The 18,491-nt window shown below is 52.9% G+C and overlaps 1 protein-coding gene across 4 annotated transcripts; it reads right to left on the reverse strand.

The window, feature by feature from the left end:
- Positions 1–496: 496 nt before the first annotated feature.
- Positions 497–17,971, reverse strand: LOC146356050 (uncharacterized). 4 transcript variants are annotated; one of them, XR_014787258.1, is made up of 7 exons: positions 17,601–17,971; positions 12,479–12,555; positions 9,446–9,514; positions 7,350–7,476; positions 6,421–6,519; positions 1,354–4,231; positions 497–820 (listed from the first exon to the last, which is right to left on the reverse strand). XR_014787258.1 is itself a non-coding variant. In XM_084831237.1 (6 exons), the coding sequence occupies exons 1-6, from the start codon at positions 17,965–17,967 to the stop codon at positions 1,785–1,787; spliced, it is 3,186 nt and encodes a 1,061-aa protein (XP_084687363.1). In that variant the 5' UTR covers positions 17,968–17,971; the 3' UTR covers positions 497–1,784. The 4 variants fall into 4 exon arrangements, 3 of the variants coding, with proteins under 3 accessions (XP_084687363.1, XP_084687362.1, XP_084687361.1); XM_084831237.1 differs by having other exon boundaries at positions 497–4,231; XM_084831236.1 differs by having other exon boundaries at positions 497–4,231; positions 6,421–6,522.
- Between the last annotated feature and the right edge of the window lie 520 nt (positions 17,972–18,491).

Raw genomic sequence — 18,491 nt, forward strand, 5'->3', positions numbered from 1 at the left:
TGTTTCCTTTCAACTTCAATGTGGTGGTGTACGGAGGCCAACTGCCAAAACAGTTATCCTCGTTCCAGTATTTCTGGCCCTGACTGTATGTTATTCAGGCATAGCAGTGAGGTAATATGACAGGTGCAAGCATTACTTAGAGTTCATCCGCACCTTTCCCAGTACAGCCTAACAGGGCCTGGTTCCCAGCACAGACACCTGTAGCTTTACAACAAGCAGAGCTCCACTTCCCGGGCACATCCGAGACTCTGATAAGATGCAGAGTACCAGAGCACGGAAGGTGCTGAGGCGGCCATATCGACCTTTGACTCATCTCACCAGCCAAGGAGCCCACTTGAAAGGAAATTGCACTTACTAATGAGCCAAAGCAGAGAGCATTATCGATCTCTAAGCCTTTCTCAACGACTGTTAGCTTGCTTACAGTCTGGGGACTTACGGGGGGGGGGGGCTCCTCCTTCAGCCCACCTCCATTCATGGATTTCTTTCTAAGCCCACCACCTGTAAGCACCCACCCCAGTGGGCAAGGCTGAACTAACAGGAAATTCACCAAAAAAGGAAATTCAGTATTTCACCAAAAGAAATCAAAAGGTTTATTGGGGACAATGCACAATACAAGGACAGCAGAAAAAATAATAAAGCAAACAAGGATAAGAACTGAACAAATGTCTAGCAATTGCTGCCCAGCCCTCTTTCATATTACACTCCAGCAACGCCCTGAACTCCCTCCAGCCCATCTGCTTAAAAGCAAATCATCCTGAGTCGTTGCAAGACCCACAGCATTCGCGCACGATCGTAGTTTGTAGTCCAGCAGTCCTTTATCCTGCACCAGCAAAGAGAGAATAGGAGAGAGAGAAAGAAAAGGCACATTGGCGCATATGGCAGTGTTATGCTGTCATGACATTCATTAGGGCTGGATGGAAACGTCTGTGCCACATTCTTCTATGCTTGAATTCTGAGGTTCTTTCTGTCCTGAATATGAAGGAATTTGCAAACTAGGGTGAATTCCTATCAAAACTGAACTGAAATTAAAGTCTCTGCACTGGCCCAATGAAATACGTCTAGCTATTCCAAGCATGGTGGGGACCATGTTGTGCCTGCCATGTAGCTGTTGAAAGATGAGCAGCCTGACAGAAAAATGAGGTGGGGACCCTAGTTCAGCACTAACATTGTGGAATAAGCCAGGATTCAAGCCCAGACTTCTAAGAGCTAAGCGTGCCAAACCTTGGCATGGATGGAGGAATCTGTCACACTCTCCGTTTCTCCAACATTTGACTGTTTTTTTTAAGTCTCAACTTCTTTCCATCCAAATATGAAGAAACTGGTGAATTGTGGAAAATTCTGATGAATACTGACCTGAAACGAAATGCTCAGCCATCCCAGGCAATCATAGCCGTATAGCAGTTCAAAGGACTTTCCAGTGCCCCTTTCTCCTTCATCAGCAAAGAGAGAAAAGAAAACGACTATGTGCTCTATATGGAAGCGTAAGGCTGGGGAGACATTTCCCACGTCCCCAGCAATTATGGGTGGGTCTTTTTTGTCCCGTGTGACAAAACAGCCGGTATTTCTGCTTAACACATTTCTATCCTTCCTCGCCTCTATGGGCTCTCTTCTGGTGTCTAGTAAGGCGTGATTTCCGAGAAAAAGAATTTGCACATGTCAAGCTTTTAAAGGGTCTTTCTCCTGTGAGGACCCTCTGATGGGTTAGAAGAGTTTCCTTCCGAGCAATAGATTTGCCACACTCCAAGCATTTCTGTTGTCTCTCTCCCATGTGAATAGTTTGATGTCTAAGGCGGCAGGATTTCTCCTGAAAACGTTTGCCACACTCCAGACATATGGGGTTTCTCTCCTGTGTGGACTCTCTGGTGCAACACAAGACTGTCCTTCTGGGAAAAACGTTTCCCACACTCCAAGCATTCATGAGGTCTCTCTCCTGTATGGATTCTTTGGTGTCCCTTAAGGCTTGATTGATGAGCAAATGATCTTCCACAGTCCAAACATTTATATGGTTTCTCTCTTGTGTGGATTTTCTTATGACTAATAAGATGTGATGAGACAGTAAACGATTTCCCACAATCCGCACATTCATACGGCCTCACTCCTGTATGTATTCTCTGGTGTACAGTAAGGCCTGATTTGCTGGCAAAAGATTTCCCACAATCCAAACACTTGTATGGCTTTTCTCCTGTGTGGACTCTCTGGTGGTTTTGAAGGTTTCCCATCTGTGAAAAACATTTGCCACACTCCAAACATTTATGTGGTTTCTCTCCTGTGTGGACTCTCTGGTGGTTTTGAAGGCTTCCCATCAGTGAAAAACATTTGCCACACTCGAAACATTTATGTGGTTTCTCTCCTGTGTGGACTCTCTGGTGTTTACGAAGTGAGGATATTTCAGTAAAACACTTGCCACACTCAAAACATTGATGTGGTTTCTTTCCGGTGTGGACTCTCTGGTGTTTCAAAAGAGTGTCTTTCCTGGAAAAGCATTTACCACAGTCCAAACACTCATGAGATTTGCCACACTCCAAGGATTTGTGTTGTCTCTCTCCTGTGTGAATAGTTTGGTGTCTAAGAAGGCGGGATTTCTCCTGAAAACCTTTGCCACACTCCAAACATTTATGGGGTTTCTCTCCTGTGTGGACTCTCTGGTGGGTAACAAGGCTTGAGCTGTGAGAAAAACATTTGCCACACTCCAAACATGTATGGGGCTTCTCCCCTGTGTGGACTCTCTGGTGCGACACAAGACTGTCTTTCCGGGAAAAACGTTTCCCACACTCCAGGCATTCATGAGGTCTCTCTCCTGTATGGATTCGTTGGTGTCCCTTAAGGCTTGAGTGATCAGCAAATGATCTTCCACAGTCTAAACATTTATATGGCTTCTCTCCTGTGTGGACTCTTTTATGACTAATAAGGTGTGATGAGACAGTAAACAATTTCCCACAAACCGCACAGTCATACGGCCTCACTCCTGTATGTATTCTCTGGTGTATAGTAAGGTCTGATTTGCTGCCAAAATGTTTCCCACACTCCAAACACTTGTATGGCTTTTCTCCTGTGTGGACTCTATGGTGACCCTGAAGGTGTTGCTTCTGGGAAAAGCATTTCCCACACTCAACACATTTGAAGGGTCTCTCTCCTGTATGGATTCTCTGATGAATTAGAAGTTGTGATGGTACACCAAAACCTTTCCCACACTCCGTGCATGTATAGGGTCTCTCCCCACTGTGCAACGTCTGATGCGTCACAAGCGCTGAATGTTCACCAAAACATTTCCCACATTCTGAGCATTCATAGGGCTTTTCTCCCGTGTGGATTCTCTGATGTCGCTCAAGGCTTTTTTTCCGGGGAAAACATTTCCCACACTCCAAGCACTTGTGGGGCTTTTCTCCCACATGGGTCCTCTGATGGCACATCAGTCCTGAACGCTGACGGAAACATTTTCCGCACTCCAAGCATTTGTAGGCTTTTACTCCCATGTGAACTTTCCCATGGCTCCAAAGCTGTGCATTTTGAGCAAAGCATTTCCCACACTCCCAGCATTTATATGGTTTCTCTCCTGTGTGAAGCCTCTGATGGATTACGAGGACTGACTTTTGAGCAAACGATTTGCCACATTCCAAACATTGATAAGGCCTTTCCCCAGTATGGGTTTGTTGATGCTGCATCAGTTGTGGTCGTCGGGAAAAGCATTTTCCACACTCACTGCATTTGTAGGGTCTCTCTTCTGTGTGGACTCTCTGGTGTACACGAAGGTGTGAATTCCGGGAAAAGGTTTTCCCACATTCATCACATTTGTAGGGTTTCTCTCCCGAATGGATTCTCTGATGGATTGCAAGGTGCGATCCTTTACCAAAACATTTCCCGCACTCCCAACATTTGTAGGGTCTAATTCTTGTGTGGACTCGTCGATGTTTCACAAAATCTGATACTCGAAGAAAGCATTTCCCACACTCCAAGCATGTGTATGATTTATCTCCGGCATGGAGCCTCTGGTGGATCAAAAGGACAGATCGATGAGCAAATGATTTCCCACACTCTGAGCATTTATGGCGTCTTGGGCCCCTTCGTGTTTGGCGGTTGCTCCCACGTTCTGAACTTTGACCACAACTTTCCCCACACTCTGAGCTTTCCTGGGGCTCCTCTCTTGCGTGGATTCTCTGGTGTGCAGCAAGAGACAATTTGAGGGCAAAACATCGGCCGCACTCTGGGCAGAAGTGTGTTTTCCAGAAATGACCTGCTGGGAGGAAGAAACAGGTGAGGGGGAAACAAGATTTGCTCCTGAATCTGGCAGAGGAGGAACCTTGGAAAATACACGGAATGACGGCTTGATTAGGAGCTACACAAGATATGGAGCTGTTGCTGCCCCCGATCTCTTTCCCTCGCGAAACATGTCGGCTCCAGCTTTGGGGGTCTCTTGGGCAACAGGCCCTAGGGGGGTCTCTTCCTCCTCCCTACAATCACACTCTTCCTCCCGCTCTGATCCCAATCCCCGCCCCCGCTGCTCAGAGAGAAAGGGCAGGTGAGAAAGCACCTGGTGTTCCTTCTGCTCACAGCATCCCTAGCTTCCTTGCGCTCCCCCTGTGGACCAGGACAGAGTACGAAAGAATCGTTGGAGGAGTCAGAAGTTGTCGCCACATCTCGTGACGGGCAATTCCGCGCCTGGCGTGAAAGAATGCTTCCCTTCTTCTGTCTGCCAATCCGGTTGCCAGAGTCACCCCGTCCTAACACTGGCTGTAGATGGCTTAGGGCCCAGGGAGCTGAAGGGCCGTCTTTCCCAACGTGCGTCTGCCACGGACTGGGACCTGGGGGAGCAGGATCTCCTCTGCATACTGGTGGCAACGTACCCCAGGACTAGAGACCCAGGGATGTGAACGGGATGTTAACTGTCATGGGGGACAGTATCGAAGCTTGGGGGGCACCATGCACCACTGGCTGAGCGTCACACAGGGCCCCCCCGACATCGTCTGAAACAGACCCCGAAGCCAGCAAGCCAGCCCTCGGAAGGTGGCGCCGCTCAAGCCCCTCCCCACCAGGCGGGCCAGGAGGACACCACGGTCGATGGTACGGAATGGCGCTGAGCGGTGCAGCAGAATGAACAGGGGCATATTCCCCCTGTTTAATTAACACATTTATATCCCGCCTTTTTCCTCTACGGAACCCAAGGTGGCTTGCATGGTCCTCCTCCTCCTCCATTTTTATCCTCACAACAACAGCCCTGTGAGGTAGGTTGGGCTGAGAGTCAGTGACTGGCCCAAAGGCACCCAGAGAGCTTCATGGTCAAGTAGGGACTCGAACCCGGATCTCCCGAGTCCCAGTGCAACGCTCTAACCACTGCACTGCACTGCCTCTCCAAGTGTACATCACCCACCAGGCAAGCAAAGCTGTGTGGGTCTCCCCGTGTCAGTTTCCTTGTACGTTTCCTACTGGTGTGACCCAGACCTGAAGCTGGACTGGAATGGTCCAGATCACCCTTCTCCAACCGGTTGCCCTCAGGGTGTGTGGGAGATGCAGTCTCCCACTGCTGCAGGGACCAGGTTGGGGAAAGCTGGTCTAGATGATCCATTTCATCCAAACACCACCCCTGGAACTGAGATGCCACCAGACACTCAAAAATGGCAAATGGGAGACTGGTAGTAAATTATCCAACGTGATGGGATCCAGACAGGGTTTTCTCAATCAAGGTTTCACAACAGGATCCTTGAGTCTGGGAGGCATGTGGTCAGCCTCATGGTACCATGAACCTTGTCCACGTTCCCAGGCTGTACATATGGAAATGGATCCATTACAAAAGGACAAGCAGAAGCGCCAAAGGCACATCCTTCGGATGCGCTCTTGTGGCACCTAAGTCTGAACAGATGCGAGCAACTCTGTCCACAAAACATCCAGCCAAAATGACACAGCGGACAATTGAGTCTGCTTCCTCAATTCTCGCTGGTCCTTCCTGTAATGGAGCTTTCACAACTCGGAGTAGCTCCATGCAGTGGCAATGGTGGCAGAAAAGTACAATTTCTTTACCAATAAAGCAAATAGTAATATGAGAAAGAGAGTTGAAGGCAGAAACGGGAGTTTCATCATCGGGAAGACATTTCTATTCCCTGAGAAATGTCATCCCCTCTTCAGTTATCACTCAGATGGTCCAAAGCAAAGAAGGAGCCTTCCAGGTGGCAGGATGGCTGAACTGGGGGGAGGGGAGGCTTAGCAGGGTAGGCACATAAGAGGAGCCCTACCGGATCAGACCAAAAACCCGTCTTATCCACCAACCTCTTTCCAAAAGGGCGGAAAGAAGGTTCCGGGAGATAGGGTGGTTGAGTTAGTGGGAGATGTGCCCTTCAGGATGAAATGACCGAGAACGTTGCTTTGTCATTTCTCAGCAGGAGTTGAGAGAAGCCTGATGGATTCTTTGCTACACCTCGAACTCTTTACCTGAGGTGCTGTTGGACTCAGTGACCTCTGTTCCCTCTGGACTGGGCAGATACGGCTCTTCCTCTTGCTCCAGCCGGGAGACAAGGTCAGGCTTGGGCACTGCTGATCCCACGTGGGAAAGAGGAGAGAACAAGGAAACGTCAGGAGGAATTCAGTCTGAAGGCCCAAACCATCCCTGGCAGACACTCCTCCGAAGCCCTCTCAGACCTTTTTGGAGGAGAAGGGAGATCTGTAATGAATGTTCCTGGGGTGGTGTGAGCAGAGGGAGCGGGAAAAGGGCACTGACTGCCTCTTGCCCCATGTCAGAGGACGGGTGAAGATGTCCTTGCCGCTCCTGGAAAAAGGACACACGCTGCCCCCTCTCCATCCCAGGGGACTCCCTGGCACAGGCGATCTCCAGGGCCACCTCACCCACAGTGCCTGGCTTTGTGGAAGGACACCCTCAGAATCGGCCATCTGGACCTGGCAGGCTTTCAGCAGAGCCCTCCAAAGAGCCGTCCCACTTGCCACCTCACTCCGAGGGGTCCTCAGAGCAAGGCATGGGGTGGGCTGCAATGGCCACCCTCCAGGGCAGCAGCCAGGCCAACAGCCTGCTCTAAGGACCCCTCCGAGTGAGGCATCAGGCCAGCCACTCCGGAGACCTCGGATGGCGGCGCAGCGGGACGGCAAAGAGGGTACGCTTTGGTATGCTGTCAAAGAGCGCAGCGTACGCTGCTGGCAACGAGGAGGAAACGAGAGACGGATATTTCCTGACCCATCTTGCATCCTTCACCAAGGGGGTGGAAAAATTCGGATTTTTGGAATATAAAGAAGGCTTGTTTAAAAAACCTCCGGAAAGTAGGCTGGGCAAAGGGAATGACTTATCCAGGGCCTTAATATTCTCCAACCTCTCCAGGTTCATTGCGCCAACGAGGAAGGAGGCTCCTTACCCAACGAGGCCACGATCCCGTAATTCTCCAGCGTGACCTCCTTGTACAAGGCTCTTTGGTCTGCATCCAGCAGGGCCCAGTCCTCCTCGGTGAATCGCACAGCCACCTCCTCAAAGGTCACCGGCCCCTGGAAGGACACAAGAGCCCCTCGCTCAGTCTCCGCCACCCAGAAACCTTTCACGGCATAGGTCATTCACACAGCCTAACAGGGGGGAAAGTGAGCTGCGAAAGACGCTCTCCCAAGAACACAAGAAGACCCGCTGGGCCAGTCAAGGCGCTAATCAGCGTGGATCCCCTCCAATGTGCCCATACATGTCATCATCCCAAACAAAGGCATAAGGATCCCAGGGGATTCCCGGTGCTACAGCTGACAGGCTTGGGGGAATCCCAGCAGTATCCCCATTTCACTGCCCTGAAAGCAGACTCCCATCCCCGAGAGACTGGGCTAAGAGCAGGGCACATGGCAGTGAAAGGCAGTATTGACTGGCTCTGTGCTCCCTCCACTGTCAGGGGCAGTAGGCCCGTGTACACCAGTTGCGGGGAACGTGGGCGGGAGGGTGCTGTTGCACTCATGTCCTGCCTTTGGGTTTCCCGTGGGCAGCCGGTTGGCCCCTGGGTGAACGGAATGCTGGCCTGCATGGAGCCTTGGTCTGGTCCAGCAGGGCTCCTCTGATGGTCTCAGAACTCTGCCTCCCAGCACTGCAAGGCGGATGCCTGTGTGACCAGAACGGCCGGGCACAGGCTGACCAGCCCCGATCAGGACTGGGGCCTCTGAAGCAGTGGAGTCAAGAGGCTGCGCCCAAGAGCTCTTCTCCTCCTGAGTCGAGTGACTGGTGTACCAAGAGAGCACAGAGTATTTATTATTATTTATATTTATTTATTTCATTTCTATACCGCCCAATAGCCGAAGCTCTCTGGGCAGTTCACAAAAATTAAAACCAAACACACAATAAAACAATTTAAAATATATAGAACATTAAAACCACAATATAACAATACAACCACAATAAAACCTAGCAGCAGTGCAGGAGTTTAAAATACAGATTTAAAACAGCAAAGATAAAAATTTAGAAAGCTAAAATGCTAAAATGCCTGGGAAAATAAAAAGGTCTTCACCTGGCGCTGAAAGGAATACAATGTAGGCGCCAGGCGAACCTCACTAGGGAGCTCATTCCAGAGCCGGGGTGCCACAGCAGAAAAAGCCCTCCTCCTAGTAGCCACCCGCCTCACTTCCTTTGGCAGGGGCTCACGGAGAAGGGCCGCTGATGATGATCTTAAGGTCCAGGCAGGCAAATATGGGAGGAGGCGATCCTTCAGGTAACCTGGTATTTGCATTTTGAATCGCAAGCGGTGTCATACAGACATTACATTTTGTCCCTATCCAAAACTCACCACTCGCTATAATGGGTGGCCAAATTCCTGGCCTTCTGGCCTGATCTCTCAACCCCCCCAGCACTGCATAGCTCAGGGCCTTGCTCAAACCCACCAACACTCATGCCAGCGGAACCCATTCACCTACAATGTGATGCATGGACTGGGTTTGGACATGTTTATTTAACCTATCCTGGGTTGTCGTGTCGTCTGTCGGGAATTTTTAAATCCATGATGGCTTATTTGCCCCAAACGACCCACAGTCTGCAGTACGGGTCATTTCACCCACCGTGGGTCGTCGTGTCGTCTGGCGGGCACCCTGGGTTCTTTTGGTCGCCTGCAGAGCTGGGCTGCAAGAGCACTGAGATCCCTGCCGCTGTGCTCCTGCGGGCACTTCCGTGTTAAGGAAAGAGCCTACGTGGGCTGCTTCAGTAGCGTCTACGGGGGAGATGCCAAGTGGAAACACCCTAAGTTTGCAGGATCCGGACCTAACTTCACACACAGCCTCACCTAGTCAGGAGGCACCCGATGCACTGCGTAAAGAATCCTTTCTTTTCTCTCTGAATATTTGGCTTTTACTTCTGATTATTTTTATATGGGACTTTTAGGCTGTAATTCTATACCCAATTACCTCAGAGTAGGTTCCCTTGAACTCAGTGGGACTTACTTCTGAGTAGACGTGCATACGAGTAAGTTGTCAGCCAAATTATTACACATCGCTTTACCTGATGCTTTTCCTGGCCTTGTTCACTCAGCTTCGTATTCTTGGCATGTTTTTTTCCACTTCTCTTTCTCTGTGCGAAACAGGAAAATAATATTTGCAATTAAAAGTATGCAAGGAAAAAATAGAGGCAGAGAGAGAGAGGTGCCAGAACTGCCTCAGGTGTCACAACTCTGGAACAGACTGCGCCGGAGTGGTGGGCTTGGGGGCAGAAGACCCCGGTTTAAATCTTTGCTCAGCCCATGACGCTCCCTGGGTTGCCTTGGGCCAGTCACCCACCCTTGCCTACTCTAAACAAAAAAATGAATTCATTAAAAACGGTACAAGAACTAACAGTGAGCGGAGGAGCGAGAATTCATTAGATGTGGCACATTTCATTTTGGGCCTTCGTGTACAGTGTTCCACGCGTGGCCAGTGGTTCTCTTCCACTATCCTCCTTTCGGACGTAATCAGTGAAGCAGCACCATGTGCCAGAGGAGGAATCCGATTTCTGCCATCCTCCAAGCACTGCAGTTTCATCGAGATGTTTCTCAGCTGACATCATATTCCAGAGCTGAGAACAGAAGAGCCCTGCTGGATCACACCAAGGTCCATCTGGTCCAGCATTCTGTTCACACAGCGGCCTGGGGCATCACTGGTTTCAAAATGACATGTCGCAGTTGTCTGTATTTTAATATGATTCTGTCATAACAAGCAATCTACGCTCCAGCTACGTGTGGTTTGACGGTTGTCTCCGGCAGCGATTGTCGCGTAGAGGGCGCATGGCGGGAGAATGTCATTGGGCCAGTCAGGGCCTGTTGTGTGCCCTGTGTCGGGGCTCTTGAAAGCAGAATATCATCTATTCCTGCAGACATCTTGTGCTGATGAGAGTGTCGGCTGAAATCCCTTCTTCTGGGCCACATAATTCTTCATGAGCCTGTTGGATTGTATCCTTCTAGTAGCAGGGCAAATTCATTGGCTGCATTCACACGACACGACACCCCGCCCTGTGAATAAGCTACTCAGAGAGGTTGTTCCCAGGACAACCCACAGTGCACCCGGCAGATGATTGGGCTCACCGTGGTTTGTTCTCCCCCTCCGTCCTCTCTGATCCTCCAGCTGGGATCCCAGTGTCCTTCGCAGCAGAACCCATCTTATCTCCCTGCCCGCCCCCCTCCCTGCTCTGACTCTGCCCCCCTTGTGTTCCCCGGGGTTTACATTTTTATTTAATTTATTCATTTTAAAAATTATTTATGCTTTATCTTTTCAGCCACAGGACACCGCGACGCAGACCAGATTGACTGGGAACATGGCATTTTGCCTCTCCTGCTGGGCAGCTCTGGACCCGACTGCCGCATCCCACCACGTGTTGAACAACCCCTAGAACAAGCCATGGGTTGTCAGGGTGGCTCATTGCCCCCAAATAAGCCACCCTGCAGAAAGCGGTCTGGGTGCGGACGACACGACAACCCACTGTGGCGCGTTTTCCACGAGGGGTTGTCAAGCCGTGCGAACCCAGTCGTTATCTTCACCGTTTTGATTTAATTACCTGTGGCCCCTTCCTGTCCAAATGCCAATGAACTATATACCTAATATCATCCCCGGCCACAGAATCATTTCCCCCTGCTTAAATTCATCTAGAGTTTAGGAAACTTACTCTTCTTTTTCAACACATGGTCCGCTGGGTTTCCTTAGCACATCGTGTACAATCAAATTGAAAATTTAAGCCACCAAGATAGCTACTCCTCTCGCCTTTCAGTTTCCATGAGCTATTTATTTATTTATTAAATTTATTAATCACCCTCTGGCTGGTCACCCAGCCACTCTGGGCAATGTACAACATATGATAAAACAGTTTAAAACAATAAAATTCTACAATAAAAACATTTTCTGAAATACCCTAACCCACCCCAAATGCCTGCCTGAACAACCACGTTTTTCATGCATGGCAGAAGTTCATTAAAGAGGGGGCATGACGGAGTTCCTTAGGGAGGGAGTTCCACAGAGTGGGGGCCACCACAGAAGAGGCCCTCTCCCTTGTCCCCACCAGTCTAGCTGTCCTGGCTGATGGGACGGAGAGAAGGCCATCCGAGGCTGATCTTGTTGAGCGGCCTGTCTGGTGTTGCTGGAGGCGCTCCTTAAGATAGGCTGGGCCGGAACCATATAGGGTTTTAAAGGTCAAAACCAACACCTTGAATTTGGCCTGGAAAACAACTGGTAACCAGTGCAACTCCTTAAGCACTGGAGTGATATGATCTTGCCAGCGGCTGCCTTTAATCAGGCGAGCTGCCACGTTCTGTACCAGCTGCAGCTTCTGAACCGTCTTCAAGGGTAACCCCATGTACAGCGCATTACAGTAGTCTAAACGACAGGAGACCAGGTCATGTACTACTGATGGGAGCAGATGGTCGGGAAGGAAGGGGCCACCACCTTGCCCCAAAATGGCAGATTTGAGACTGGGCGAAAGTTGTTCAGAACTTGGGGATCCAAGGAGGGCTTCTTTAAGAGCGGTCTTATCACTGTCTCCTTGAGGGCTGATGGCATCACTCCCTCTCAAGGGAGGCGTTCACCACCGCCCTGATCCCCTCACCCAGTCTCTCTCTGCAGCCCATAATGAGCCAAGATGGGCAAGGATCAAGCAAGCAGGTGGTCGGCCTTACAGATGAAAGCACCTTTTCCACTTCATCAGAAGGAAGAAGCTGGAAGTGATCCCACAAAACCGGTTTGCCACAGGCCGCCTCTTGCTCACTAACTGTATCCACAGCGTGCGGAGTAACACTCCTAATCCGATCAATTTTATCACAGGAGGCCTTAGAATGCTCCAGTGGTTCTGGAGCCACAGGACTGACCAGGCTCTGGACCAGTTGGAAGAGCCTCCTATAGCTTTTTTCTACCTCTGAGGATCTCAAGAGGGCATTGCTATCTTTCTTTTGGTGCGATTCCTGTACGAGGAGTAGCTGAGGCTTTCCCCCCTTTAATAAGGAGAAAGCTAGGGAACCGTCCTGCTCTCTCCCCTCCTGACCAAACCCACAGGGACCTTCCAGAGAGAATCTCCTACCTGAGCCGACTGCGCTTTAGTCCTTTCCCCCCTTCTTCCGGAAGGAGGGGGAGGGTGATCCGAATTGAAGCGCCATTCTGCGGTGGGCGAAATCAAGGGGAGAGCGTTTCAGAAAAACACCCACCTTCACATCATATCAAGTCTTTAGAACCGGGCCCGAGTCAACGGTTGGCTGGGGACGGGCAAGACGCCACTGCTTCCCCCACTCTGATGCTTCAGGGGAAATAGAGGAAACCATCCCAGGACAGTCCAGTAGTCCATCTAGCCCAGGGGTGCAACACGGGCAGCCATTTCTGGTGGCCTAAAAGACCCACCCGTGTGCACCGCTGTGGCGGCACTGCCTGGGGTTTGCCGTGCCAGCGCTACCCAGAGAAGCCCTTCCCTTTTCTCCGATCTCTGAGGAGAGATCGGGGATCAGGAAGGATCCCCTTGCTAGCGCCGGCAAGAGAAACCCCAGGCTTGGGTGTTGGTGTGTGCGGCCCCCGGCACCGCCTGGTGCGCCCTCAGGGCCAAAAGGTTTGTGCACCAGTGATTTATTTATTCATTCATTCATTCATTCATTCATTTCTATACCGCCCAATAGCCGAAGCTCTCTGGGCGGTTCACAAAAATTAAATCCAAGCAACACACAATAAAACAATTTAAAATATACAGAACATTAAAACCACAATATAACAATACAACCACAATAAAACCTAGCAGCAGTGCAGGAGTTTAAAATACAGATTTAAAACAGCAAAGATAAAAATTTAGAAAGCTAAAATGCTAAAATGCCTGGGAAAATAAAAAGGTCTTCACCTGGCGCCGAAAGGAATACAATGTAGGCGCCAGGCGAACCTCGCTAGGGAGTTCATTCCAGAGCCGGGGTGCCACAGCAGAAAAAGCCCTCCTCCTAGTAGCCACCCGCCTCACTTCCTTTGGCAGGGGCTCACGGAGAAGGGCCGCTGATGATGACCTTAAGGTCCAGGCAGGCACATATTGGAGGAGGCAATCCTTCAGGTAACCTGGCCCCAAGCCGTTAAGGGCTTTGAATGTTAACACCAGCACTTTGAATCGGGCCCAGAAATGGACTGGCAGCCAGTGCAGCTGGAAAAGTACTGGCGTAATATGAGCTCGCAGGCCAGTCCCTGTTAACAATCTTGCTGCCCTATTTTGGACCAGCTGAAGTTTCCGGACCGTTTTCAAAGGCAGCCCCACGTATAACGCATTGCAGTAATCCAGACGAGAAGTTATCAGAGCATGGATAACTGTAGCAAGGCTATCTCTGTCCAGATAAGGGCGTAGATGGTATACCAGCCTAAGCTGATAAAAAGTGCTCCATGCCACTGAGTTCACCTGTGCCTCAAGTGACAGTTCTGGATCCAAGAGCACCCCCAAACTACGAACCTGATCCTTTAGGGGGAGTGCAACCCCCTCCAGAACAGGTTGAATATCACCTAGCCGGGCAGACAAACCACCCACTAACAGTACCTCCGTCTTGTCTGGATTGAGTTTCAGTTTATTAGCCCTCATCCAGTCCATTACCGTGCCCAGGCACAATTGCCATGGCACAGAGCAGTAATCCCCCAGCACCACCTTCTGGAATCGGTCATCCAAGCAGGAGCGGAACCACTGTAGTGCAGTGCCTCCTACTCCCAACCCAGACAACCTATCCAGAAGGATACCATGGTCGATGGTATCGAAAGCTGCTGAGAGGTCCAGGAGAATCAACAGGGTCGCACTCCCCCTGTCCCTCTCCCGGCAGAGGTCATCCCACAGGGCGACCAAGGCAGTTTCCGTTCCAAAACCAGGCCTGAAGCCCGATTGAAATGGATCTAGATAATCCGTTTCATTCAAGAGTGCCTGGAGCTGTCCTACAACCACCCGCTCAAGCACCTTGCCCAGGAAGGGGATGTGGGCCACTGGCCTATAATTGTTAACATCCTCTGGGTCCAGGTTAGGCTTTTTCAGGAGTGGTCTAACTACCGCCTCTTTTTAAAGCGGCAGGCACCACTCCCTCTCTCAAGGAGGAATTTACAACCTCCTGGATCCAGCTAGTCCAACCTGGACCCAACCTAGTGATCTCCTAGTGATCAACCTAGTGATACTCCTGGACCCAACCTAGTGATCTAGGCCACGACTGTCCGTTCTGACTTGGGGAGGGTCTCCAGCTGAGGGCCCCCCCTCCCGTCACCTGTTCCTTTGGCCCGGAGATGTGGAGAAAGCTGAAGAGCCATTCGCAGATCCCAAAGGGCACAAAATAAAATGACGGGAGGATAGCAGCGCAACGATGCCCTCCCTGAGGCCCTAGAAGACGCCGGGGAAGTTTCCCTCTGCCCTTTTGGCTGCCGAGACGGGAGAATCGCCCTCACCCGCACAGCCGCCCCACTCCCCCGTTGTGTGTGGCGCACGTTCCCTTTAGAGCCAAGCCACGAGGGACTCCCCAGCTCAAACAGTCATGGCGAGGCACAAGGTCACACCAAGGTGCATTTCAAAAATATACAACCCGGTGCCGGCAGAGAGAGACACGGTCGCTCAGCAGCAGTTGCTCGGCAGCGGTGGCGGGATGGGAGCTGAGAGGGCGCTCTCATCTTGGTTCCCGTCCAGCCACCCCCCACCCATGTCTCTCCCTGCGAGGCAGTGCAGCAGCCTCCCGTGTGCTCCTTCCTTGCAAGGAGAGCGCGAGGGTTGAGAACAGCTGAGCACAGTGACACCACACATGGGCCTTTATGTAGAACTTTCCGTGCTGCAAATTTAGCTGGCACAAAGCCTGCGCGAAGAACAGTCAGGCCTGCTCAGAAACTCTGGGCAGGCCTGTCTTCATTGGAGGCACATTATTGACCACACTGGCAGTGGTATTTCCAAGTAAGCTGAAAAAAGGAGGGCAAGGGGAGACATGTTAGAGGTGTACAACGTTACGCCTGGCGTGGAGAATGTGGACGGGGAGACATTTTTCTCCCACTCTGAAAATACTGGAACCCAAAGGGGGTCACCCCATGAATCTGATTGGTGGGAGATTCAGGACAGATCAAAGGAAGGACTTCTTCACACAGCGCAGAGCTAAACGATGGCATTCAGTACAGCAAGATGTTGTGATGGCCACCAATTTCGATGGCGTTAAAAGGGGGCTGGACAAATTCCTGGGGGAAAAGGCTGTCAGTGGCTACTAGTCTTGATGGCTATGTGCTGCCTCCAGTACCAGAGGCACCGGTTGCTGGGGAACATGGGTGGGAGGGTGCTGTGGGGCTCCTGTCCTGCTTGTGGGTTCCTGGTCGACAGCTGGTTGGCCACTGTGTCAACAGGATGCTGGACTAGATGGGCCTTGGCACTACGTCACCTGCTGCTGGCAAGCAGATGGGTGCCAGCCAGCGTGCAATGACACCCACCTGTCTGTACACAGGCGACTGCTGCCACGTTTGAGGGACGCGCACCCTCTGTTGCTGGCTGAGAAGCAATGGATGGCCGTTGCATGGTGCTTCGCATGGAGAGCGGACGGGAAGAGCGGCCAGGCAGGTTTCAGTCAGTACGATGACACTGGAAAGCACGCTAGTCGCAGACAGGCTTCTGAAGGGTCTTCGCCTGCCCGTCGGAGGCCGCCTTCTTTGGCCGCCACGTGTGCCCAACCTCCCTGCTCCCAGACCTGAGGCTTCTGCGGCCGCCTGCGCTGTGGCTGGTGGCGGGGAGTCCAGAGGGGGCCACAGCAGATGCGTCCTCCTGCCACGTCCAGCGTGCTGGTAGCCAGACACTGGAAAGCGCTGGGAAGCTTTTTAGCCTGCCGCTGTACACTCCAGGTGACACGTGACATGGAGAAGGGCCCTAAATGCGGGGAACCCTCTCACCGCTCCAGTGTGGATGAGCACCGGTCTCCACAGCCCTCTGTGCTCGTACCTCCTGCTGCAAGACTCGTGGGGAGGCAGGAGGGCTCCGAGGGGCGCCTTAAGAGCTTTCCTCACAGCACCTGTGATGCCAGAGGCAAAACCCACTTGGGCTCGGGACTTCCGGCTGAGCTGACCCGCGAAAGGTGGGAGATCGTTTGCCAACCACGTGCCTTGGGCAGAGGGACCAGCCCATGCGCGGCCAGGGACGAAGGGCAGGAGCCCGCTGGGGCACAGCAAGGGTCCGCCCAGTCCGGGGCTCTTTGCCCGCACTGCACGTCCAGAAGCCCCGACGGGCAGCCCGCACGCCCGCCTTCCAGCAACCGGCTCCTTGCGCAGCTGTTCCACGCGCATCTGGGCCTTGAAAACCAATGCTGCTGCCACCTTTTCCGGAGTCGGAATCCCGCTCCCGCCCAGCTCGGCGTCCCAGGGCAGGAGTGCGAGTGAACAGCGGGGGGACGAGGGCCAGGACGCCGCCTGGCGCGACCCCAGACCGGAGGCGCGGGGGAGCCCAAGCGGTCCGCGCGTTTGCGGCTCCATTCAGCACACGTCGCGGGGGGGCGTCTGGACGGCTCCCCATCGTCACCGTCGGCCCAGGGCGAGCGCGCCTCGCTCGCCATTCCCGAGCGGCGAGGACGTGCTGGGATCCAGGCCGCGGCCGCTAACCCCCCGCCCCGCCCCCGGCTCTTCCGAGGAGGGTCGGCGGGGCACCGCGCGCGGCCCCTCCTGGCGCGCGCCCCGCCTCCGCTGCCCCGCAGGCCAGGCGGCTGGGGGGGGAACGTCGCGGGCTCCCCGCACCGAGGCCTTCCTCGCCGCCCTCCGGCGCTTTGGAGAAGGACGTGAACGCTCGGAGCAGCTCTGAGGTTCTCCGACGCCGGGGGGGCGGGGGGCTTCTCCCTCCCTTCCCAGGCTCGGAGCACCGTGGGGCGACCCACGCGGACCTGGCGGGCGACTTCCACTGGCAACCCGCGACTGGCCCCCCTCCGCCCTCGGGGCTCCGTGGGAGTCCCGCGACCCCCAGCATTCCCCCTGGAGAGCGGAGTTGCGGGGCCTGTTTCTGCCTGGCGTGCGCAGGACTCCACGCGCGGTGGCTCGCTGTTTTGGAACGTGTTTTTAACGTCACGCTAAGGCTCTCTTGCTTTAAATGGGCGTGCAGCGCCTTGACGGCTTTTTCGCAGAGGAGACCGTGTCTTCCTGTCCCGTTCACAGCAAATCAGTTCACAAACCCCGACTGCAGCCAGCCTCCCCCTTCGCAGACCCCGACTCACCCGCAGGCATCGGTCTCCCCAGCCCCGCGGCTCCGGCTCCTGCCACTGGGAGAAGCCGCTGCAACCTCCCCCCTCGCGCGCTCCCTCCCCAAATCCCTCCTTCACCAGGGGCTCCAGGGCTTCCTGATGCCGGACGGACAGTTCCGGCTCCCAACTGCAGGGCGGTGGGGGCACGCGCAGCAGGCGGGGCAAAGGGCCCCGTGGGCAATGCAACAGGGGCGGGCAGCACGGAGCTCCGGGGCGGATCACGTGCAAGCCAAACAAAGGCTGCGGGGAGAACCCAAACGCCAGAGTTGGGCCGTGCGCCTCTATTATCGCAGGACACCCCCGCGCCGTGCCACAAGGGCTTGCATAGGGCGACCTGCATTGGGAACCCGAAGTGAGGGTTGTGCGCACTTTTGTTGTTGTTCAGTCGTTCAGTCGTGTCCGACTCTTCGTGACCCCATGGACCATAGCACGCCAGGCCTTCCTGTCCTGCGCTCTCTCCCGGAGCGTGCTCAAGTCCATATTCATTGCATTGGTGATGCTATCTAGCCATCTCATCCTCTGCCGTCCCCTTCTCCTTTTGCCTTCAGTCTTTCCCAGCACAGGGTCTTTTCCAGAGAGTTTCCTCTTCGCATTAGGTGGCCAAAATATTTGAGCTTCAGCTTCAGTATCTGTCCTTCCAATGAGCAGCCAGGGTTGATTTCCTTTAGGATGGACTGATTTGACCTCCTTGCAGTCCAGGGGACTCGTAAGAGTCTTCTCCAGCACCACAGTTCGAAAGCATCAATTCTCCAGCTCTTACAGCCATACATTACTACCGGGGAAACCATAACTTTGATTAGACGGACCTTTGTCGGCAAGGTGATGTCTCTGCTTCTTACTATGCTGTCAAGGTTTCCATAGCTT

Source organism: Heloderma suspectum, chromosome 2, assembly GCF_057233095.1.
Source record: "Heloderma suspectum isolate Gila_16-S chromosome 2, 16-S_ref, whole genome shotgun sequence".
NCBI lineage: Eukaryota > Metazoa > Chordata > Lepidosauria > Squamata > Helodermatidae > Heloderma > Heloderma suspectum.